Source organism: Odocoileus virginianus, chromosome 30, assembly GCF_023699985.2.
Source record: "Odocoileus virginianus isolate 20LAN1187 ecotype Illinois chromosome 30, Ovbor_1.2, whole genome shotgun sequence".
NCBI classification, from domain to species: domain Eukaryota; kingdom Metazoa; phylum Chordata; class Mammalia; order Artiodactyla; family Cervidae; genus Odocoileus; species Odocoileus virginianus.
The window spans coordinates 22,779,856-22,803,972 of record NC_069703.1 but is presented as its reverse complement, the minus strand read 5'-3'; the positions used below and the strand labels follow the sequence as shown (position 1 = coordinate 22,803,972).

General features: G+C 44.4%; 1 protein-coding gene across 2 annotated transcripts in view; it reads left to right on the top strand.

The window, feature by feature from the left end:
• NHEJ1 (non-homologous end joining factor 1) overlaps positions 1 to 12,035 on the top strand; it is an 89,929-nt gene extending 77,894 nt beyond the window's left edge. For both annotated transcript variants that reach the window (XM_020904793.2, XM_020904794.2), the window contains exons 6-8: positions 9,714 to 9,831; positions 10,626 to 10,744; positions 11,510 to 12,035. In XM_020904793.2, the coding sequence (XP_020760452.2) occupies positions 9,714 to 9,831; positions 10,626 to 10,744; positions 11,510 to 11,584 (312 nt within the window). In that variant the 3' untranslated portion in view covers positions 11,585 to 12,035. The remainder of the gene's footprint in view (positions 1 to 9,713; positions 9,832 to 10,625; positions 10,745 to 11,509) is intronic.
• Positions 12,036 to 24,117: the final 12,082 nt, after the last annotated feature.

Here is a 24,117-nt window from a genome sequence, read left to right as displayed (position 1 = left end):
CAGTTACCATCTGCAGTGATTTTGGAGCCCCCAAAATAAAGTCTGTCACTGTTTCCATTGTTTCCCCATCTATTTGCCATGAAGTGATGGGACCAGATGCTATGATCTTAGTTTTCTGAATGCTGAGTTTTAAGCCAACTTTTTCACTCTCCTCTTTCACTTTCATCAAGAGGCTCTTTTCTGCCATAAGGATGGTGTCATCTGCCTATCTGAGGTTATTGATATTTCTCCCCACAATGTTTATTCCAGCTTGTGCTTCATCCAGCCCAGCATCTTGCATGATGTACTCTGCATAGAAGTTTAAATAAGCAGGGGTCAATATACAGCCATACTTTCAAATATATCCAGAATCTGATCAGGTCCACTGTTGCCACCCAGGCCCAAGCTACTGTCATCTCCCACTTGGTTAGTGCAGCAGCCTTCTAACAGATCTGCCTGCTTGTCTTTCTGCACTCAAACTGATCTTTTAAAAATGTATGTCAGATCGTTTTACTCTCTTCTGTATAACCTCCAGTGGCTTCCCGTCTTACAGAATAAAAGATCATGTGCTGTATCATCTTGTGATTTCACACAAACATGTGTCCACATACCTGCCATGCTCTTCCTCTGATAATAGGGGGACCACCTAATTTATCATTCAAATTGGGACACGAGTAAGAGAGAAAAGGAGCTCTACTGATAAATGACAGTAAATGCAAACTGAGGCTGACCAGGCAAATTGGGAGGAATCTGGTCACCAGGTCTAGAGAGCCACATGGAGTATTCTCTTACTTCCCCTAGAAGTAAGAGACACTTTATAAAGTGTCACCTCACGGTGAGGCCCTCTTTGACCACTGTTTAAAATTGCAACACATTCCTGCCCCGATCCCATATTGCCTGTGCTGATTTATTTTCCTCTGTGGTGCTGACGCCATCTGATAGAGTCTATGTTGTTGTTTTTAAAATTTACTTGGCTGTGCTGGATCTTGGTTGTGGCATGTAGGAGCTATTAGTAGTTCCCTGACCAGGGATCAGACCTGGGCCCCCTGATTCAGAGGGTGGAGTCTTAGCCACTGGACCACCAGGGAAGTCCCTAGAGTATTTTTTTCATTTATTTTTAGTTGGAGGATAGTTGTTTTACACTGTTGTATTGGTTTCTGCCATATATCATCATGAATCAGCCATAGGTATACCTATGTCCCCTCTCTCTTGAACCTCCTTCCCACTCTCCACCTGATCCCACCTCTCTAGGTTGTCACAGAGCACTGTCCTACAGCAGATTCCCACTGGCTATCTGTTTTACATATGGTAATGTGTAAGTCTCAATGCTGCTGTCTCAATTTGTCCCACCCTCTCCTTCCCCTACTGTGTCCACAAGTCTGTTCTCTATGTCTGTGTCTCTATTGCTGTCCCACAAATAGGTTCCTCAGAGGAGTTCTGTCTTCCTAGATTCCATATATGCATTCATATACAATATTTGTTTTTCTCTTTCTAACTTACTTCACTCTGTATAGCAGGCTCTAGATTCATCCACCTCACTAGAACTGATACAAATTCATTCCTTTTTATAGCTGAGTAATATTCCATTGTATGTATGTACCATTATCCATTCATCTGTCGATAGACATATAGGTTGCTTCCATGTCCTGGCTATTGTAAATGGCGCTTCAATGAGTACTGGGGTACATGTGTCTTTTAGAATTGTGGTTTTTCTCTGGGTATATGCCCAGTAGTGGGATTTCTGGGTCATACAGAAAATGGCAACCTGCTCCAGTATTCTTGCCTGGAAAATTCCAGGGACAGAAGGGCCTGGTGTCTTATAGCCCATGGGGTCACAAAGAGTTGGATGTGACTGAGCGTACACACACACACACAAACACATATGGTATTTTTTATACCTGATTTTTTAAAGAACTCTCCATACTGTTCTCCATAGTAGTTGTATCAATTTACATTCCCACCAACTGTACAAGAGGGTTCCCTTTTCTGCACATCCTCTCCAGCATTTATTGTTAGTAGATTTTTTTGACGGTGGCTATTCTGACTAGTGTGAGGTGATACCTCATTGTAGTTTTGATTTGTGTTCCTCTAATAATAAGTGATGTTAAATATTTTTTTACATGTTTATTAGCCATCTGTATGCCTTCTTTGAAGAAATGTTTATTTAGGTCTTCTGCCCCATTTTTTGATTGGGTTGTTTGTTTTTCAGATTTTGAGCTGCATGAACTGCTTGTATATTTTGGAAATTAATCCTTTGTCAGTTGCTTCATTTGCAATTATTGTCTTTTCATCTTGTTTATGTTTTCCTTTGCTGTGTAAAAGCTTTTACATTTAACTAGGTCCCATTTGTTTATTTTTATTTTCATTACTCTAAGAGTATATGTTTTAATTGTTGCTTCTTGTTATTGTTCAGTTGCTAATGTGTCTGACTCATTGCAACCCCATGGACTGTAGCACATCAGGCTCCTCTGAACCTGGAGTTTGTTCAATTTGATGTCCATTGAGTCGGTGATGCCACCCAACCATTTTATCATCTGCCACCTGCTTCCACTTTTGCCTTCAGTCTTTCCCAGCAAGTCAGTTCATTGCATCAGGTGACCAAAGTATTGGAATTTCAGCTTTAGCATCAGTCCTTCCAATGAATATTCAGGGTTGATCTCCTTTATGATTGACTTTTTTGATCTCCTTTATGATTGACTGGTTTGATCTCCTTGCAGTCCAAGGGACCCTCAAGTCTTCTCCAGTACCACAATTTGAAAGGATCAATTCTTCAGCACTCAGTCTTCTTTATGGTCCACCTCTCACATCTGTACGTGTCTATTGGACAAACCCTATCTTTGACTATAAGGACTTTGTCGGCAAAGTAATGTCTCTGCCTTTTAATATGCTGTCTAGGTTTGTCATAGCTTTTCTTGCTAAGGAGCAAGCATCTTTTAATTTCATGGCTGCAGTCACCATCTGCAGTGATTTTGGAGCCCAAAAAAATAAAATCTGCCACTGCTTCCACTTTTTCACTTTCTATTTGCCATGAAGAGATAGGATTGGATGCCATGATCTTAGATTTTTTAATGTTGAGTGTCATGCCAGTTTTTTCATTCTCTTCTTTATATGTTTTGTTAGTTATGTTTACTGTTGCTCTCCCTTCTCTAGAATGTAAACTTCAGGAGGACGAGGGATTTTTATTTCTTTTGTTCAATGTACTATATCCCCAGCATCTACATCATCCCAAACACTGTAGATAGCCAGTAAATATTTGCCAAATGAATGGATGAGGGAGCGAGAATTCTGTTCTAAAGAGTCTTTCTCCTTGGAGTTCTCTTCCCAAACCAGCTTTCTTGTTCCTTTCTATTTATTTTGGTGACCCTTTGGTAATTTGAGACCTTAGAACGGTTTTCCAGTGTGCTCTTACCCCTAAGAGGAGCTAATGATGCAATTAATAGGAAGTGGCAATCCACTCCAGTGTTCTTGCCTAGAAAACGCTGTGGACAGAGGAGCCTGGGGGCTGCAGTCCGTGGGTTGCAGAGTCATGATGGAGCACACACACCATGCTTTCCTAACCTCGCTTGGGCCCCCTAGGGAGGGAAGTTTGTACAAGAGGGAGGAGAGGATTCTTACCCTTGGGAAGTCACGTGTTTGGGGCCCTGCCCTGGAAGTTATGATATTGAGACAGGCAGTGTCAGATCTTGGGGCTGTGCCAGCTTCTGGGGCTGGTGCCAGAACCAAGGACCTACTCAGAGCTGGTGCTGGGAGCTCCAGTTTGCTCCTCTCCCCTTTCTCCTCTGTCTTATAAACCTGAGTACTTCACTTGTGGGACTGTACAGAGTAGAGTAAGCAGTGTCTTGAGGTCCAGCCTTTCCTGACCCAGACTTCTAAATGTTGTTGTTTTTTCTGAAGCAGCCTCAGAGGAAAGAGTGGATGAAATGGGGGTGAGGTCTGGGGGTTGGATCAGATGTTTTGTTTCTAATTGGAAGTGGCAACTGGGATGGCTCCAACATCCCATTGGGGTCAGGGGGTAGGAGGGAGTCTTAGAATTTCCAAACCACTGGGAATGAGTTTTAGACTCAGTGAAGGTGGGAGTTATTGTTAAACAGGAGGGAAGTTTGGGGCCTAGCAACCAAGAGGAGCTGCTAGAGGGACAAGAAGGGGCAATCAAATGCCCTTTGTGATTTCTGTGACTTTGGTTTTCCTAACGCTTTTGATATGGCCATAAAGCAGGGGCCAAAGTCCTGGTGGGCTGGAGGTGAGAGAGTGACAGAGCTCTTGGGACTAGAGTGTGATGTGGCTCTTAGTCACAGTACTAGCAGGAGGAAGTGAAGAGGTTCTAGTGTAGCAGAAAACCTAGAAATGCAAACCTGGAGGAAACACATGATTACTCAACGTGACATCTGTAATACTATATACGCTGTATCAGTAACAGTTTGAAGTCAGGGAAACCTCGGCAAGTAGTTGTGTAGCAGAGAAAGCCACTTTGTGAAACAAAAGGAATTCCTATGGGCATATCCTTAATTCAGAAAATGAAGTCCTTTGCAGTTTGGTGGTTATGAATTAGCTGTCCAGTCTTGTTTCCCATCAGATATGCCCACCTGCGGGCTTCCCTGGTGGCTCAGATGGTAAAGAATCCACCTGCCAATGCAGGAGATGCAAGACACACAGATTCAATCTCTGGGTTGGGAAGATACCCTGGAGTGGGAAATGGCAACCTACTCCAATATTCTTGCCTGGAGAATCCCATGGACAGAGGAGCCTGGTGGGCTACAGTCCATGGGGCTGCAAAGAGTCGGACACAACGGAATGACTGAGCACATGCCCACCTGGCCTATCTTTTCACACCTTCGTGCCTCAAATATTTCTACTACAAAGTCTAACCTTGCAAAGGCTTAACTCAGCTTCACCACCTCTGAAGTGTTTTGCAGGACTCTCAGTGAGACTTTGTCACTTTCTTCTTTGCTGGGTTCTTATTGCTCTTTGTTTATAACTCCGTTATAGCATAATGCCTGAAAGAAAAAAAAAACACATACAGGTTCCTTCTATCTGAAAGTAAGAGCATTCCTATGAAACCTTTCATAAGCTGAAATGGTGTAAAGTGAAGAAGCAATTACCTTTCTTCATAAAAATGAAAATCTTTTTTTGGATTTCTTCTAGTTAGCAAAAACAGGTACTAATATAGGCTTTTCCTAAAAGCAAAGTTGTTGTTTAGTTGCTCTTTGCGACCCTATGGACTGTAGCCCACCATGTTCCTCTGTCCATGGGATTTCCCAAGAAAACTGGAGTGAGTTGCCATTTCCTCCTTCAGGGGATCTTCCCAACCCAGGGATCGAACCTGCGTCTCCATGTCCCCTGCCTTGCAGGTGGACTCTTTACCTCTGAGCCACTGGGGAAGCCAAAAGCAAAGTGGCAGAAAGCAAATTTACAAAAAGTGGGGGATACCTGAATCTGCCTCTTTCCTATGTTTGACTATAAACTCTTGGAGGCAGGGCCTCTGACTTATTTATCTTTGTACTAACTCTGTCCTTTTTCTGAGGCAGGAAGGACTGGTGCATCCACTTCCCCTCTGCCACTCCTGTAGTAACTGGCTCATGATAGAATCTAAGTAGCCTTTTTGCCAAGTAGGATTGATTCTGAACTAATCAGATGAGCACATTATATAGTAGACTGACCTGGCTCTTCTTCCCCTCCCCATTCTGGGCAGTGACCCGCTTGTGGCTGGTACACCTTGCTCCTGGCTCAAGTGTACTATAGCAGGGGGCACTGCTGTTTGCTTTTCTTAGTCCTGACTCCAGCTTCTCTCTTTGATCTCTGCTGCTTGCCCCAGCTCACCCCTACCATTGTCCTGCCCAGGGAAATAATGTTTCTCCTTCCCAGGCTCAGGCCTCACCGCCTCTTCCCTCTCATATTCTGAGAATGATACCCAAGGAATCTGTGATGATGGGGAACAGATAGAACAGGATTATGGGCATGACCCTTCAGCCTTCTGAGGGTTCCAGGTAGGGCCAGTTGCCTCCTTGTTATCTGCTCCCTTTTTTTTTTTCCCCTTGTCCCCCAAGGGATCTTATTTCTGAGCTGGAAGGGAGTATATACAGATGATCTGTGATGCCAGGAATTAAGGGCCTGTAATCCTAGGGAAGGTTGTAGTGTCCTTTAGATTAAAACTCTATGCTTCAGAGAAGTCCCTAGGGTAGTTGTTATATGTGAGGGCCCTGAAGACTCATGGTCTGGATTCTAATCCTGTCCCACCAGTTACTAGCTGTGACTGCTCTGCAGGGTAGGGTCATCCTCATGCCCACCATGTCCATTCATTCACACATAGTTACTGAGCCGCTCCTATGAGCCAGATTGTTCTAGGTGCCAGGGAGATAGCAGTGAATAAGACAAAATGGGTTGAACATTTAAATCCTTAGAACAGTGTCTGTGCTGTGCTTAGTCGCTCAGTCGTGTCCAGCTCTTTGTGACACCATGGACTGTAACCTGCCAGGCTCCTCTGTCTGTAGGGATTCTCCAGGCAAGAATACTGGAGTGGGTTGCCATTTCCTTCTCCAGGGGATCTTCCCAACCCAGGGATCAAACCAGGGTCTCCCGCATTACAGACAGATTCTTTACCAGCTGAGCCACCAGGGAAGGCCTAGAACAGTGTCTAGCATATAGTAAATATGTGTTCTCTTCCTAGTGCTTTTCTAAGAAGGGTTACTCAGATGGGATGACCTTTGGCAGCAGCTGCAGGATCAGATCTCTCTGAGAAGGGGAAGGATGGAGGAAGGGCTAAGATACAGGTTCTGGATTTGGACTTAGTTCCAGGACAGCAATAGCTTGAACGGCCTTTTATTTCTGGCACTTTATTTTGAGACTAAATACATGCACTGGTTAAAGGTCACTCTGGAAATTGTATGAGTCTGTTTAGTTCTGTAGAAAGGGCAGGAAGATATGCCCCCGTGGACTGCCTAGATTCCGGCTGGCTTTTTTGTACAGACAGCACAGTGCCCACCCAGCCATGTGTGGGTGACTCTAAGAGAGGCCACACTTCCTGAGCAGCATGAAGGGACATCCCAGAGATATGAGATGTGAGGACAGAGAACAGCTGTTTCTCTCTTTGCTGTCAAAGCTCTCTGGCCATGAGATAGAGGACTTTCTGCTGGAGGAGATGGCTTGGGGTTGGAGAGCTGAACTTAGGAAGGAGAATGAGGTGAGGCAGAGGTCCATGACCTGTTTCAGTTCATTCCTTAGGGAATACTGCTGAAGAGGACGTTGCACTCTGAATGTGATTGCTGCTGGAAGCAAAGTCTTCATTCAGGGCTCCTGATTCACTGTCTGTGGTTTCCAGTGAAAGTTCAAGACTGATATAGTTTTTTTGCAAGTTGGGTTGGAATAGAAATCTATGGAGTGGAAATCTTTCCTGGAATCAACCAGTTTTTCAGCTACCACCATGCTTGGGGGAAAGAGCTGTGTAATCTTGACCATGGTTCAGCAACTACTTCGCTGCTTCTCCCACTTTCTCTCTGCCATCCTTCTCCCACCGTGGGTTTGCAAAAATGCATGCTTTCATAGCACAACAGAAGTGCCCTCGATGTGCGATGTGGGCAGTCCAGGATTCTTGGGTTCATTCCCATGTGAGCTGCTGGCATGGCTTTCCTTCAAGACCTGCTAACCTGGCTGAGAACCATGACAATCGGCATGCACAAGGACAGATGAAGTGGCTCTGGGCCCTTTCCAAGATTCTAAAGTACAGTCAGGTTTAGGTCCACTGGACACCATACTCTTTCATCTCATTTTGATTGCACTTTCTTCAGTTTTCAGCCATTACTTAAACTCAGTTCAGCCAAGTGTATGAAACTTGAACTAGGCAAAACATTTTGCTGTGAATATAAACTCACAGCTCCTTCCATAATGAAGGAAACAGATAAAATGGTGTGATTATGGCAGAGTTTCTCAACTTTTTTTCATTATCAACTTCCAGAGGAACCTTTTAAGACATTTTCCCCTAATTATCCCCTCTAGGGAAATTTTAATACCACGGGTATACCAAAACTCTGTTTATGTATATTTGTGTATCTGTGCCATATACATTAAAAGAGTAAGATTTTTTTACCCCTCCCACCAAGAGCAAATTTTCTCCTCCCTGGAAGGGGGGGTGGGGGCACGGAATATCACCCCTATTGTGAGTTCATGGATTATAGTAAAGCACAATGGGATTGCATAAGTAATGTAAAATGGCAAGCAAGCCTCCAAACTTTGTAAACTTTGTTTCTCCTATCTCCTTTGACTGAACATCATAGCTGCATAATTTATTCTTGTCTTTCAGTCTGTCATTTCCATTTTGCTCTCTTTCTTCTTTCCTTGATTTCATTCTTTTTCTCTCTCCTGTGTAGAAGTTATGGAGTAAATTTGATTAAAATAGTAGTCTGGGAACTTCCCTGGTGGTCCAGTGATTAACAATCTTCCTTGCAATGCAGAGTATGGGGGTTCCATCCCTGGTCAGGGAACTAAGATCCTACATGGCATGCAGCAATTAAGCCTGTGCACTGCAACTGCTGAGCTGGTGTGCATCACAGCTAGAGAGTCCATGCACTACGATGGGAGATCCCACATGACAACTAAGACCAGATGCAGCTAGATAAATAAATAAATAAAATAGTAATTTACAACTCAGGGATAATTTAAAGAATGTGATTTTCTAAGAAAGTTCTCTAAAAGGTTGGTTATCCTTTTGGAGGAAAGAGCCTACATACCTAAGAGGTATTCATGGGGAAGCATAATAGATGTAAGTATTGAGAGAAAAAAAGTATTCATTTGGAGTTGCCTTTCAGAAGAGATGACCTCCCAAGAGGTCTTTATATCAGTTGAAATGGGTTTGGCTATGATGTCTATATTGGACCTGGTGTGTTAGATGCTCAGTCATTTCCGACTCTTTGCGACCCCGTGGATTATAGCCCGCCAAGCTCCTCTGTCCGTGGAATTCTCCAGGCAAGAATAAAAGAGTGAGTAACCATTCCCTTCTCTAGGGGATCTTCTTGACCCAGGGATCGAATTCTGGTCTCCTGTATTGAAGGGGGATTCTTTACCATCTGAACCATAGCTTTACCATCTGAGCTATGACCAACCTATATAGCGTATTAAAAAGCAGAGACATTGCTTTGCTGACAAAAGTCCGTCTAGTCAAAGCTATGGTTTTTCCAGTAGTCATGTGTGGATTGAGAGTTGGACTATAAAGAAAGCTGAGCACTGAAGAATTGATGCTTTTGAACTGTGGTGTTGGAGAAGACTCTTGAGAGCCCCTTGGACTGCAAGGGAATCAAACCAGTCAATCCCAAAGGAAATCAGTCCTGAATGTTCATTGGAAGGACTGATGCTGATGCTGAAACTCCAATACTTTGGCTACCTGATTCAAAGAATTTACTTATTAGCAAAGACCCTGATGCTGGGAAAGATTGAAGGCAGAAGGAGAACGGGACGACAGAGGATGAGATGGTTGGATGGCATTACCAATTTGATGGACATGAGTTTGAGCAAGCTCTGGGAGTTGGTGATGGACAAGGAAGCCTGGCATGCTGAAGGCCCCAGGGTCACAAAGAGTCAGACAGGACTGAGTGACTGAACTGAACTGAGCCACTAGGGAAGCCCCATATTGTATCTAACTTCTGTATATTAACTCTTTTGGGGTTGATGCCAGTTCTACCAGTGGGATATCGAGGTTTTCTCTAGCAATCCATGTAACCCATGATAAAATCTCCTCTCCCCTGTAGAAACTACCAGAGGCATGCAGTGTTGGTGATGGAAGACCCTTCGTCACAAATCTGCAGAGTATGTATATGGCAGTCACCAGACAAGCGATCCAAGTGGGACAGAAGCATCATGACGCTGGTAGGTAGCTCCAGAGGTGTTGGTCTCCCTGGGGTTAGAGTTAGGGTCTAGGTTTGTGCTATCCATTATGGTAGCTCTAGGCAATAGTAACCATTTAAATGTAAATAAATAAAAATTAAATAAAATGAAAAGCTCATCTCATTTGTACATTTCAGGTGCTCAGTAGCCACATGTGGCCAGTGGCTACCAGGTTGGACAGCACAGATCACAAGTATTCATTCTATCACTATAGAAAGTTTTATTAGGACTGGTCTACATGCTTAGGAGAATTTTGTTGTTGTTCAGTCACCAAGTCGTGTCCAACTCTTCACGTGCAACCTCATGGACTGCAGCACACCAGGCTTCCCTGTCCCTCACCATCTCCTGGAGTTTGCCCAAGTTCATCCCCATTGCATCAGTGATGCCACTCAATGGAGAATCAGAGAACCAGGAAAAAAAGTTAATCCCCCTACCTGAGATGTGGCAGGCAATATGCAGAACAGTTAGCTGTTTTGAGTCACAGAAACTCTTGTCCTACGTGGTTACAATTGGCCTGGAGGATCTTCACAGTAGAAACAGCTTTCCAAAAGTTAATTGGAAGTTAATTTGTGTCTGTTTACATTCTAGTACCAAGGCTTGGATAGAGGGGCCTGGGATGCTACAGTCCACGGGGTTGCAAAGAGTCAGACATGACTTAGTGACTAAACAACCACAACAACCAAGGCCAGGCCTTTATCAGAATGCTTGGTAAATGCTAATGCTTTCCTGGTAAGAAGGCATTTATCACTATCTTCCTTTGATCTTTCTGGTTTCAGGAGATCCCCAGACCTCAAGCAGTGCTTTCTCATGGGGAGCTGATAACCAACTTTTGAACCAGCTAGAAGAGCCAGTCTCTTCAACACCATCCCTCCCAGGACCTGAGACAGAGCCCACAGTAAGTCATGAGCAGCTTCCTAGATAGCATTTCAGGAGTTGAGAGTGTCTGGGGAATTTCCTGGTGGGCCAGTGGCTAAGTCTTCTCGCTCCCACTGCAGGGGGCCCAGGTTAGATCCCTGATCAGAGAATCAGAGAACTAGATCCTACATGCTGCAGCTAAGAGTTTGCATGCTGCAACTGAAGACCCCACTTGCTGTAACTGAAAGATTCTTGCAGCTAAAGATCCTATGTGCCGCAATGAAGACTAAAGATCCCGTGTGCCACAACTGAGACCTTGCACAGCCAGATAAACGAATAAATATTTAAAAAGAAAAAAAGAGTTGGGAGAATCTGCAACTATAGCTCCCAAGCTGGTGGTCCCTGCACTTGTCACCTAGTTGACCCTGCCTTAACCCAACATGGGGCAATATTTGTGACCTGGCGTCCAAATTGTGGATTGTGGATTTCTGGATGGAGAGTCATGGTCTTTTCCATCTTCCCTTGCTGTTGTCTCTCTGCAGTTCTTCTGAATGATGGACCTTGGCTCCCTTTCAGCCTTATTGCACTTCCAGGGATGGTCTATGAAGTTGTTCCCTAGGGGAAGAGGGATGTGGCGTGCCTCTCCTGCATAGACTCTTCCTTCAGATTCACAGCCTGACATGGACCTCAAAACCCCTGCGTCAGTCACCCTTCTTAGCCAGAGCCATGGGAGCACGGAAATTCTTTTCCTAACTTAAGTGCAACTGTCCAAAACCTCTATTAACTTGGATTCCTTTTTTTCTAGGTTTCTTCAGGCCCTATGCAGAGACCTCAGTTGTTGAAAGTCAAGAGGAAGAAGCTAAGGGGGCTTTTCAGTTAACTTGTCACCATCTCAACTGCTGAGGATGGACTCGGAGAGTAGTTTCCTAGTGTCACCTTGGAAGGAGCTCCCATGGCAGCAACATTGCTGACACAGAGTTAGACAGTCAGAGACTCCACCGTAAGGGCCAGATAACTGAAGCTTATGTTGACAGGCATGGCTCCTGTTAACAAGGGAATCCTGGCTCCAATCCATTGGGCACTGGCCTTCCTTGTCCGAGTGGAAGACAGTTTCTGGGAATCCCACACCCTCCTTTTCTTTTAGTGAAGGTTCTCTAGACTCAGGATCTACCATGAACTTTAGGTATATGGGGCAGGTCAGCAAAAAGGCACAATATACTAAGGGGAGTCTTGCCTGTCTTTCTGAAGAGTCCTTAGCTACTCCCAGATGATCCTCAGAGACACTCTCCTCTCTAGCACAGAATAAAAAGTGCTCACACTCCTGCTTTTGAGATTGCTTATCTGTGGAACTTATAACCAACCGATTACTGGATCCCAACCCACTGATGTCTCTGGCTGAAGTCTAGGCCCTATTCCAGTCCTTCAGGATTCTTCTTATGCTTCTCTTCTGTGGCTTGTGGTAAGCCTCCATTGGGGAGCATTGATCTTGAAACCTCTCTCCATAGTCTTGTGCCCTATGGCTTCTGTGCTTCTTGGTCCAGCTTGATACGGGATGTTTTTATCTGTTTCTGAGGCATAGACAACAGGTTAAACCACAACATGGGATTGAAATGACAAAGAACCATGAGCCCTAGGGCCAAGTTAGTTTCCTGGAGTGGGAGGAAAAAGAATTTTGCTGTCCCATCCTTCACTTCAGATAACAGAGTAAACAGAAGAACTAGAAAAGATAGGATGACTGGGAATAGGAAATGGCCACAGTTCTCTGGGACCAATAGAATTGACGTATAGAATGAATAGTGCTTAGCAGGAAAAGATATAAAGCCTGTATGAGATAGACTTTCTCAGTTAGAAGGTCAACTTTTTGGACAAATCTAGCAAAATTTGGAACTTCCCTGGTGGTTCAGTGGTTAGGACTAGGTGCTTGCACTGCCACGACCCCGGGTTCAATCCCTGGTCAAGGAACTAAGATTCCACAAGCTGCATGGCTCAGCCAAAAAAAAACAACAAAAAAGAGAATTTAACAGACCAACAATCGTAAAGCTCCTTGGCCTTCTCTGCTAGGTTTTCCTCTATAGGTAAGACCATCTGAATCTTTACCTTGGAGAGACAGGAAGGAGAGTAGAACTCAGATGTTCACTGGGAGCTATTAGGTAGAGGAGGGGGTTGGGGCAGAACCCACAGAGGCCTTTTCTGGTTTATTTACTTATGATGGTCAAAGGCCTCCTCAGTCACATATCTTCTCTTGGCACTGAGAGAGAAACACATAGGACTGGTGTTTCTGTCCGCATGTCAAGTCTTGGGAGAAAGAGGACCATCCAAGTAAAAATAAAATAATGATGATTATAACAACAACAATAAACAGTTACCATTGATTAAGCAGTTAATGTATACCAGCTACTCTACTAAGTGGCAATGGTGGTTTAGTCAATAAGTATGTATGACTCTTGTGACTGCATAGACTATGGCCTGCCAGGCTCCTCTGTCCATAATTTCCCAGGCAAGAATACTGGAGTGGGTTGCTATTTCCTTCTCCAGGGGATCTTCCCAACCCAGGGATCCAACCTGCATCTCTTTTTTCTACTGCACTGGCAGGTCGGTCCTCTTCCATTGGTGCCACCTGGGAAACCTGCTTATCAGAGGTCACACGGCTAATAAGTAGCAGCCAGAATTTGAACCCAGATTGCTGAGTTCTGAACTGCATTATTATATACCCCACTGAAAACATTTTCCAGGAAGGATGTAAAGTCCTTTTCTGTCTTCAGCTGTGACCATTCTTTTCCCGTTCTTTCTACTCCCAGTTAGCTCTTCAGGGCTTTCCCAATGGCTCAGTGGTAAAGAATCTGCCTGCAAGGCGGAAGACACAGGTTCGATTCCTTGGTTGGGAGGATCCCTTGGAGTAGGAAATGGCAACCCACCCCAGTATTCTTGCCTGAGGGAAAAAAAAAAAGCCCATGGACAGCAGACCGGCAGGCCACAGTCCATGGGGTTGCCAAGAGTTGGACCTGATTAAGTGACTGAGCATATTAGCTCTTCAAGGGAGGAGCCTTGGCAGACTCCAGGACTTACCCCAGGCCTTTACCTGCTCACAGAGTCTGAGAGCTCCACCATGGCTCATTCCCAGTTGCTGCTGATAAGTTTCTTTACCTCCAGGCCAGTGCCCCCATCTCTGCCCTGGTGGTGACTGTCATTGAAGTACATAGGGAACTATGTAAAAACCATCTATCAGATGACTCACTTTGTTGTTTAGCTTCTCTTGGCGTAGTATAGATAGACAGATTTCAAGGTATGAGACCACATGGAAAATGGAGAGACTTCCCCAGCAAATTGGAAGAAAATAAGGGTTCTTCACTCTAGGTAGGTAATCCCTCTGCCCTAAAAGCACAGTCTCAAGAGAAGGCATTTTTTAATCAGAGCGGGGATCAGCGGCTTGTAAATCCCCTAAAATTATAAATAAAATCCTAAGAGCATATTTTTTTTCATGTTCTCAAAAGAATGTGTAACTTTTTAAAAAGGTTAAATGAGAATATGCCTAATGACTTCCCTGCCCACCACCCCTTATATCCCCAAAGCTTGCTGACCCCATCGGACTATTGCCCAAACGCACATCCTTAGAGAAACATCGCTCCCTGTGGCTCTGCCTCAGGCATTCTTGCCCTGAAGCCCTTGCCCCCCAAAGCAAGGGGTGGTGTTTGAAAATCATTCATCCCAGGGCAACTCCAGGGAAACCCCTGCCTTGACAAATTGGCCTAGCCAGGCTGTATTCCAGCCCTGCCCCCTGGCTTGGGCCCCTCCCTGAGGCCCCCAGCCTGGCCCAACCCCCACTCCGCATGCACATAAAAGGGTCGAATTCTCGTGGCTGCTCCATAAATTTTATTCCGTAAATATTAGTTTTCCCTGTGTTTAATAAAGCAGTGGCCCACCTCCCCGCCTACCCGCCCGCTCCCCGGGGCCGGGGCTGGGGCCAGGGCTGGCTGGTGGGAGAAGGGACTCTTTCAATTGCTTTGGAGTATTTTTAGAAAAAAAAATAATATAAGGTGGTTTACAGCAGCAAGCCAGCAAACCAGGAGCAGGACTAGGGACCTCGAGGAAGTTCCTGCAGGAACTTGACCTAAAAAGTAGAGAAATAGCGCCACCTAGGCTGCAAGGCCTTCTTGGCCTTGCTGGTGGTTCACCCCTCCCCCACAGTCAGCCCAGACAGACCAGCTCTTTGCTGGGAGACAGATCTTCATCCAGAGCACTGCAGCTGGGCAGCACCCCTGTCCTCCAGCTTCACTGAGAGCTTCCCCAGCAGCCCCCCAAAGGCAGAGCCCGAGCCAGAGCCTGGAGAACCCCACGAGGGTCATCCTCTGTTCTGACACCGTTCAACCAACCTGCAGATCAAAGAGGGTCTCCAATGGGTAGTAAAGTTATGGAAAAGGGACGAAGGAGCTTCTAGTCTCTGCCCACTGAATCCTGGAGCCCCTAGGGTGTAAGGTGGCAGAGAGTGAGATCTGAACTCTTGTACTCTGGACTGGAAAGAATCTGTTCCTCTTGGACTGTATCCTTCCACGGGTCTGATGCGGTTCACCTTCAGGGAGCACTTGCGGAAGAAAGAGGTGCTCAAGTCTCCTGAACATTCAGCACAATACTTTTTAAATTTTGTCCTGTGGTCCATTTGAACTCCCTTTTCTTGCCTTCCTTGTTCACATAAACCTCTTTACCTCCTCCTCCCAGGTCGACTGGGAGATAAGCAGGAGCCCGGGTGTCATTCTCTACAGAGATGGTGGGAATGGCAATGGGAAAGGCTGTGCCACCTGGATTTGGTCTCATTCGTGACAGTATTCTTGCCTGGAGAATCCCATGGACAGAGGACCCTGGCGGGCTACATACAGTCCATGGGGTCACAATGAGTTGGATTCGACTGAGTGACTAACACCTGACGTTGTCATCGGGGGCATTTCCTTCTTTCCAATTATTCTGTCCTTCATTTCCTCCTATTTACAAAGCTAAGGGGATTTGCTCCACAGAGTATTGGGGAAACCTAAAATCCTCTTAATTAACTTTCCTCGTGACGTGGTAAGCTCATTTTATCTGTTCTTCCCACCTCCTCACTGTGCTATGAACGTAATCAGCATTTATATACACATTTCCTGTGGGCTTTTTGTTTCCATCCTTACATTGGGTTATACTCAAGAGTATAACTTTGAGAACAGGGTCAGTGTTCAATGCTAACTCAAAAAATAGCACTGTGCTGGTATTATACTACTAAAGGGTGCCACTTTATGTTAACTGGGCTTTCATACAATCATGATATGCTTTTCTGAGCTCTACCCAGAAGTATTTTTCTGTCTTTTAATTTTTCTGAAGAAGAAACAGTTCAAAAGGAGCAAGTGACTTTCTACAAGGAAGCCACCAAACTCAGAGCTCAAGACCTTTGGTTCCTAGTCCCTGTTACCAACATGAGTAAATGTATGGACTCGCAGAATTGTAGTGGATTCTGCTAGGCACTTAGATACAGAGAAATTCCAGATTAAGGGAGCCCATGTTGTGTAGGGAGGGTTTTCCCCAGCTGCCGTGCCCTCCTACGAGTTGCCACAGGGTATTCTTGTTGAGGGCTTCTTAATGCTTTAACTTTCTTCCAGGTTCTCTTGGACAGAGCTTCAGAAGATCCCACCCTGAGAGGAAACATTCAGAGAGAGGGGGGTGTGTGTGAAGGAGCTTGTCTGTGATGGGGAGGTACCCTAGGGAATCCATCTCTACCTGAGGATCTAGAAGCCCACCTATCCTCTGTCTCCCAGCCCAGACCCATCAAGGAGTACTGTCTCCTGAGACTTGGCTTATGGTGGCCTCAATGCTTTCCCTCAATTCTGGGGTCTCCTTTCTACCCTGGCTAGTGGGAAGCCATGAGGTAGCACTGAAACATTCTAGAAAAGGCTCAGTCTCTTCTCAGTGGAATCCTACCTGCTCTCAGTTTCTCTGTCCTGGAATCCAGCTGATTTTGTGGGCTTTCTACACTTCTGGACCCTCTGAGTGAGCGCTAGCCTCTCAGCACCTAACTCTCATGGGTTCCTGAGAATCTGGGCCAGCCTAGGGGAACCCGGAAGAAGCACTGGAAGAACTCCAGGGTGTGGGGAGCGCACAGCCATTGACTCACCTGGGAATACCGTGCCAGTTACTTGTCTTGCTGGGCCGAGGGCCAGGATTTAGAGGAGTATGCAGTGCCACACTCTTCCTCCCTACCCTCACTTTGGGGTCAGAACTGGGGAGTAAGGTTTGGGGGGCTGCTGGGAGTCCCTTCTGAAACCTGGGTGTTGTATTTACTTTTTCATATTGGCAGCTGGAAGGGGAAGCCCATCCCAGCTCAGCATTGTTGTCTAAAGTGGTTAATCAGATCCCATAATCCTGCTGTGGAAATATTGGGCCTCACTCAAAACAATAGAGACCAAGAATATTGTGGTTAAATTTCAACCAGCTGCCTCCCTGGCCTGTTTGCCTAACCCCTACCCCCCTCTCCTGGGCCAGAGTCCTCCTGGCTTTATGGACCCCTGATAGGATCGACAGCCGGTCAGAAATGGGTGACAGGAGAAGAGAGGATGGGGTAGGGGAAGGGTAATCCTCTCGACTGGCACTCCATCCTGCCTCCCCACTGCCCCATCTCCAGGCCTTGAAGAGTAAGGAGGGGGTGGTGAAATGAGTTTCTGCTTGTGGGGAAGCCCCCCACCCCCCAGCAGGGTCTGGATGTGTGTTCAGGGGTTAAGAACAGTACTGCTAGGAATCCTGGGTGGTAAAGAGATCCTTTACTCAAGGCAGAAAAAAGACTCCTGCCAGATGAGATGGAAAGACTGCTGATTTCATCTGTTACTGCTGCCTGGTGCTTCCAGGGCACAAAGCAATGCCAGTTGGTTGTAGGTCGCATATAGGGAATAGACAGGCACTGGCTGGGGGAGAGGGAGCTGGTAATAAACATTTCTGTTTCATTAGTAACCTGGTAAAACAGCAATATAAATTATACTGTGATGGTGTATGAAGGTGGTACTGATATCCCAACTTGAGTGGTTTTCTAGTAGTAGTAATGTCCATTATGTAGCTCTTTAATAAGTATGAGTTAACTGTGGCAGGGTAATTTATATAATTAGAATCGCAAGACAGGGAATAGGTGAGCTGTACAATGGCATTTTGAAAAAAAAAAAAAAGATGCAATGTCTGGCTTGTGCTAAAGGGCACAAATGAACACGGTGCTACATTCAGGAAAAGGCAGAGGCCGTTCCTCTTGTAGGTTCCAGGACACCCAGCTTGTGAAGTGGCCAGCTTTGAGTTGGTACTTGGCTGTCAAGCTCCCAGGATGCACTGGGTACAAGGTGCCCCCACGCTGCTTTTGGAGGTGTCACCAATGAAGTGAAGCAGAGTGAGGCCCCAGTTCCACACTGTGGACTGTTGAACGGTCAAAGTGTACATGTGTTCTTAGGACTTGAAGAATGAAATAGCAGAACTGTGTCTGTACTTAATTTCTTCATATAGACTTCCCAGGTGGGTAAAGAATCTGCCTGCAATGCAGGAGACATGGGTTCAATCCCTGGGTTGGGAAAATCCCCTGGAGGAGGGCATGGCAACCCATCTTGTATCATTGCCTCTCCAGGGACAGAGGAGCCTGGCGGGCTATAGTCCGTAGGGTTGCAAAGAGTCGGACACCACTGAAGCGACTGAGCATGCAGTCTCTTCATATAGGTCAGGGATGGAGCAATAGCAGAGAAGCTTGATTTTTCCCACCTGGGGTGCTATGTGATGATTCAGGGACAAGCATGGCTCCTGTAGGTCATTCATCAAAGCCATTTTAAAGCAGGGACAACTGGTGGGAGCTGAGTTTCCCACCAGAAAGGCATCTGGAAAATACCTCCTGGGACTGAGAATCTAAAAGATGTGTATACTTCTGGGTAGGAATCTCAAAAATACCTTCATGGTAGTCATCAAATGGAATGGAAGCAGGTATGAAACTGATATCAAAATCATTTAAATATGATGGAAAACATTTCAACCATTAAGAAGCTTGGGTAACTAGTGGGAAGAATTCAATGTGAAGAAAGAGCCCCCGTGGAATCTCTAAAGAATGCTGTACTCCTGGCCAGGAAGGGATATGTAAGGAACCAAGTTGGTTATACTGCACAGAGACTTGAATTGCAAAATGAGAAAGTCCAACAGGAGCATTCCAGATCACTGCAAAGGAATTCAAAGGAATGGCATGGGTTTGTTGGAACTGTGTTGGGAATGAGATATAAAAACCCATATTCAACAAGAAACAGTAATACTTAGATGTGTATTAACTCACATATATTTGAATGCTCATTCACTAGTACTGTCACCAATGGGTGTATTATGCTATGTGCTGTATTTTGCCACAAAGACATATCTTTTGCTCTCAAGAAGTCTGCAGGCCAAAGATGATATTTAAAGCACAGTGTTTTTTCCCGCCAAAGTTTTTCAAGAGTGTGTGGTAGAAAGTAACAGCCATGACTGTATCTTTAAAAAATTTTTTTTAATTTATGGATAAATCCTGTTTTATTATTCCTTTTACTTAACTGTCTTGTGTCTGTAGTTACATGTCAATACATAAATTCTTTTAAAGGATCAGTTATCTTCACTCTGAGCTTCATTAAATGTTTGAAAAACACCCTTGTGATCAGAAAGCAGAAAGTCAACCTTAGTCACTCCATTGCACCCTTGCTTCTTTTTTTGGGGTGGGGGGGGCATGCCACATGCTTATGGGATCTTAGTTCCTTGACCAGGATGGAACTCAAGTCCTCAGCAGTGAGAGCGCTGAGTCCTAAATATTGTACCACTGGGGAATTCACTAGCTTGCTTCATCCTTGATCATACTGGTCTCCTTGTTATTTCTCTCATATGCAAACACCTGAGGGCTTTAGTTCTTTGCATTTCTCTCTGCCAGAAACTCTCTTCCCTTAGGTATCTGCTTGAAATCCTCACCCCCTTCAGGTCTGGGCTTAAATCACACCTTCTCAATGAGTCCTCCACTGACTACCCTGTTTAAGTGTCACCTGCCTCCTGACCTTGGATGGCTGCCCACAGGCTGGCCGTACCCTCAACCTTTCACCCTGTTTCAGGTTTTGTGTTCATAGTCCTCATTCCTTTCTAACACATTATATATTTGTTTTTTAAAACTTTTATTTATTTTTATTGAGATATAATTGGCTTATAATGTTGTGTTAGTTTCTGGTGTACAGAAAAGTGATTTTTTTCATATTCTTTTCCACTATAGTTTATTACAAGATATTTAATATCTTGGTGCTATGCAATAGGACTTGTTGTTTGTATATTTTATATATAGTAATATTTGGTTTATTTCTGTATTTATTTTTGTCCCCATGGTGCCTTCCCACTAGAATAAAGCTCCATAAGGGCAGGAATCTTTTTTTTTTCCTCACATCTTGAGCACTTGACACAGTGTCTGGCATTTAGTAGGTGCTCAGAAACACTTGTTGAGTCAATATATGAAGGATTATCACACTCACCCATCCCTCCCACACACACACACACACCCCTCCACACCAGCAGTATCTTGAAGTAGTTTTAGAAATTTGTGGATATAAATGAATGTAATCTTTTTTGTTTGGAGCAACCAAGGCGAGGAAATTGGAAAATGAGTACTGAATGTGTACTAAATAAAAGTACACATAGGCATGCATGCTCAGATGTGTCTGACACTTTTCTGACCCCATGGACTGTAGCCCACCAGGGCCTTCTGTCCATGAAATTCCCCAAGCAAGAAGACTGGAGTGGGTTGCCATTTCCTCCACCAGGGGATCTTCTTCCAGGGGAATCTTTCCAACTCAGGGATCAAACCCGAGTCTTCTGGAGTTTCCTTCATTGCAGGTGGATTCTTTACCTTTGAGCCCATCAAGGAAACCCAGTCATAAGGTGAGAGCGGGAGTTAAATATCATTTTGTTAGCTATAACCATAACAGAATGAATTTGTCATTTTGCAGAAACTAAGAATACAAGTTATTAAAGTGGCTGTATACCTTCTTGCTTTCTTTGGCTATTGACCCTTGGCTATATATCAGGCATCCTTAGGGTGCTATCTTGACCAAGAGAGATGACTTGAGTGTGGGTGGACTAATACAGAAAGCTAACAGGTGTCTCAGGAGCATTGCTTGAAAAGAGTAGAATCCTGCCCCCTTTACTGAACATTCACTGAACTAGTATCTTCCAAGAGTCTCTTTAAGCAACTAATTTTTTCTGAATAGAGATACTGGGATGGAAATAAAGTAAACATGTTATTATCCATATTCAGAAATATATTTATATATGTGTGTCTTTCTGTCTGCAAAGGTCTTTCTGTCTATAAAAGTTTCCCACAGCCTTTAGTCTCTGACTTGAAGGGAAAATACTCTTTGTAACTAATTCTGCTACTTTTTCCTACCCTGTGAAAGTCCTCAAAGCAAGGTCTTTAGAGCTTGAATCTCTCTGAAGTGCCTTGTAATAAGCTTATTGTTAGGGCAAAGGTAACTTGACATTCCCATTTGTAATCAATAGCCAGTATTCATAGCATTGTTAGTTTCGAGTGGCTCTAATTGAATCTCCAAATGTGTCCTGTCCTGATCAGAAGCTTGAAAGACAGGCATGCTTCTTCCCTTCATGCATATGGGTGAAATTTGGTGGAGTTCCTAACCTCTTCAAAAAATCAACCATAGGAGTCAAGCTGATGCCAACCAGTTGGGGAAGTGATTAGTCAAAGAGAGTATGAAGCTTAAAAGCCCAAGATGAAGATAATAAGAGTCTCCTGGATTTAGAGAGAAAAACCTGTGACTTGAACAGAGGTTAACAGCCCAGCATGCTTGCCTTAGGAATTACTCACCAAGAAGCTGGATTATTATGGAGTCTTCCCCGATGGCTCAGTGGTAAAGAGTCTACCTGCAATGCAGGAGACATAGGTTTGGTCCCAGGATCAGGAAGAGCCGCTGGAGGAGAAAATGGCAATCTGCTCCAGCATTCTTGTGGAAAATCCCATGGACATAGGGGCCTGGTGGGCTACAGCCCACAGGGTTGGAAAGAGTTGGACATGACTGAGCATGCACACACGAATGCAAGCAGGCCTGGATTCCAACTCCTGCCCCTCCAACTCCCTCACAAGCTCTGAACCTCAGTTGCTCATTCATAAAATGAAGAGCGTTGTGTATACATCATAAGGTTTGAGTGAGGAGATCACATCAGATAATATTAGGGCTCCCCCCCTTTACTAGGTCATCCAACTTGGCTCTTTATGATCACAAGTGCCACTGCCCTTTCCTGAATGTCCTCTTCATTCCTTTCAGTCATTCCTTCCTCTCCTTCAAAACTGATTTCTGGATTTCCCTGCTGGTCCACTGGTTAAGAATCCACCTGCAGTGCTGAGGATGTGGGTTCTATCCCTGGTCCAGGAAGATTCCACATGCTGCAGGGGCAACTAAGCCCATGTGCCACAACTACTGAGTCCTTTCGTCCTAGAGCCCTGGAGATGCAACTAATGAGAAACCCAAGTGCTGCAACTAGAGAAAGTCTGCGCTAGCAACAAAGATCCATCACAGCCATAAATTAATTAATTAAAATTTTTAAAAAATCCTGATTTCTTCCAAGAGGTCTAACCTTAGGCCAGTTGTTTAATTCCATATTCTTCTAGATCAAGTTCATCTATTAACCTATCTAATTTAGAATGCATTATTCTGTACTTGTTTATGAGTGGCATTCATGGCTTTGATTGCCTTTTAATTTCATGATTTACCTTTGGGGTTGAATAGTAAATACTTTGAGGACAACGACTGTCTCTTCTATTCGTCTGTTTGCATTTTCTGTCCTTTTGGGCCTATTATACCAGCTTGCATGGGGTAGATGATTCCCTAATGGGGTGGCCCTAAGCCCCACCACTGTCTTGGGCACACATATGAGCATTCTTATATATTTCCCGTGGATGCGTACTAGGAATTAGGTGTTTTATAACAATTTTTAAGAGAAGTTTTGCCCTAAACTCGATCTTTCTCCCTTCATCTCTAATGCAAATTCAACTCCTTTCCTAAACGTTTTCTGGCCTTAGAGATTAGGGCCATTATCCTGCTTATTATCCCATATGCATGGTCTTGAAGAGTTGTTAAATTCAGTTTCAGTCTTCTTTTCTCCAAGTGAAAAACAGTTTCTTAAAGCTTCTCTTAGAGGTTCTACCTTATAACCACTTATTAATGCTGTCATTCTTCCTCTCATTTCTTCTCTTAAGCTGTGATCCTGTTGAATACAGATCTCTGGGTAAGATCTGATCAGTGTCAAATAGGAATTATTTATGCTGTGCTAATGTAGCTTGATCAAGGATAGGTGATCTAGGATAGGCGACCATGGAAGCCTATGGGATTAGCCCCTGTTTGTCTGGATTGGGAGAGGTACTGACCTGGCTGAGTAGTGCACCCCAGAAATCTGAACAGGACTGGGGAGGCTGGGTTCTTAAACCTGGGAAAACTTAAGTTTAAAGCACTTGAAAGCTTTCAAGGAAAAGAAGCAATGTTAGAGTCATCTGTGACTGGCAAGTAATCTGTGACAGGGAATCTGAATGCAAATAGAAGGACGAACACAGGGTGTGGGGAGGAATCACAAGCAAAGGGACGTCAAGTAAATGATCCATTTTGTTTCCAAGGCACAGACACCCCTCCACCTGGGTGGAGCCATCCTAAGTACCCCTTCTGTGGGCCTCAGCTTCCTCTTCTATATTATGAAAGTGCTTGGATTAAACACTCTCTTTTGAGTCCCTTCTAATTCTGAATTTGTATTCACAAAACTGACTCAGAGAAAATGTGAGTATATCTGTGAAAAGCTACCAATGTCCCAAACTCAGACTGAACTGGATGGGTGAGCACTGCCCAGGGAGCCAGTCTGCTGGGTGGGAGCTGGGGCTCTGGGGTCAGCTGGTGGCAGGTGCTGCTGGGGTGGGACTGGGGTTTGAATCCTTTTGCCAGGAGCAAGGTGCTTTTCTTCTTAGAACTGCAAAATCTTCATTTGTAAAATGGGAAGGATACTAACACATTTAGAATTGTAGGTTTAAATTAGATAACGCAAGCAAAATGCTTGTATAATAATATCTAAAATCTTCCATCTATCAAGCACATGGCCAGTATCTATTGTATTAATATTTTTGAAATGAGAATTTTTAAACCTTTCTCACCCTTTTATTTCTATCTCTATTACATTTGTAGAAAATATTGCAACCAAATCAGGTAGTTTGTTGTAGTGGTGTTTGTTTTTTAACACACTTACAGTTCTCGTTTTAACAGAATGAATCCTAATTCATTCAGCCTTCCTGAATATCGTATTCAGATACACACACCATCCATGCTTACATCTCTAACTGCCATCACTCGTTCTCTATTCTTTTTCATTTGTGAAATTGAACCGAGAGAGTAA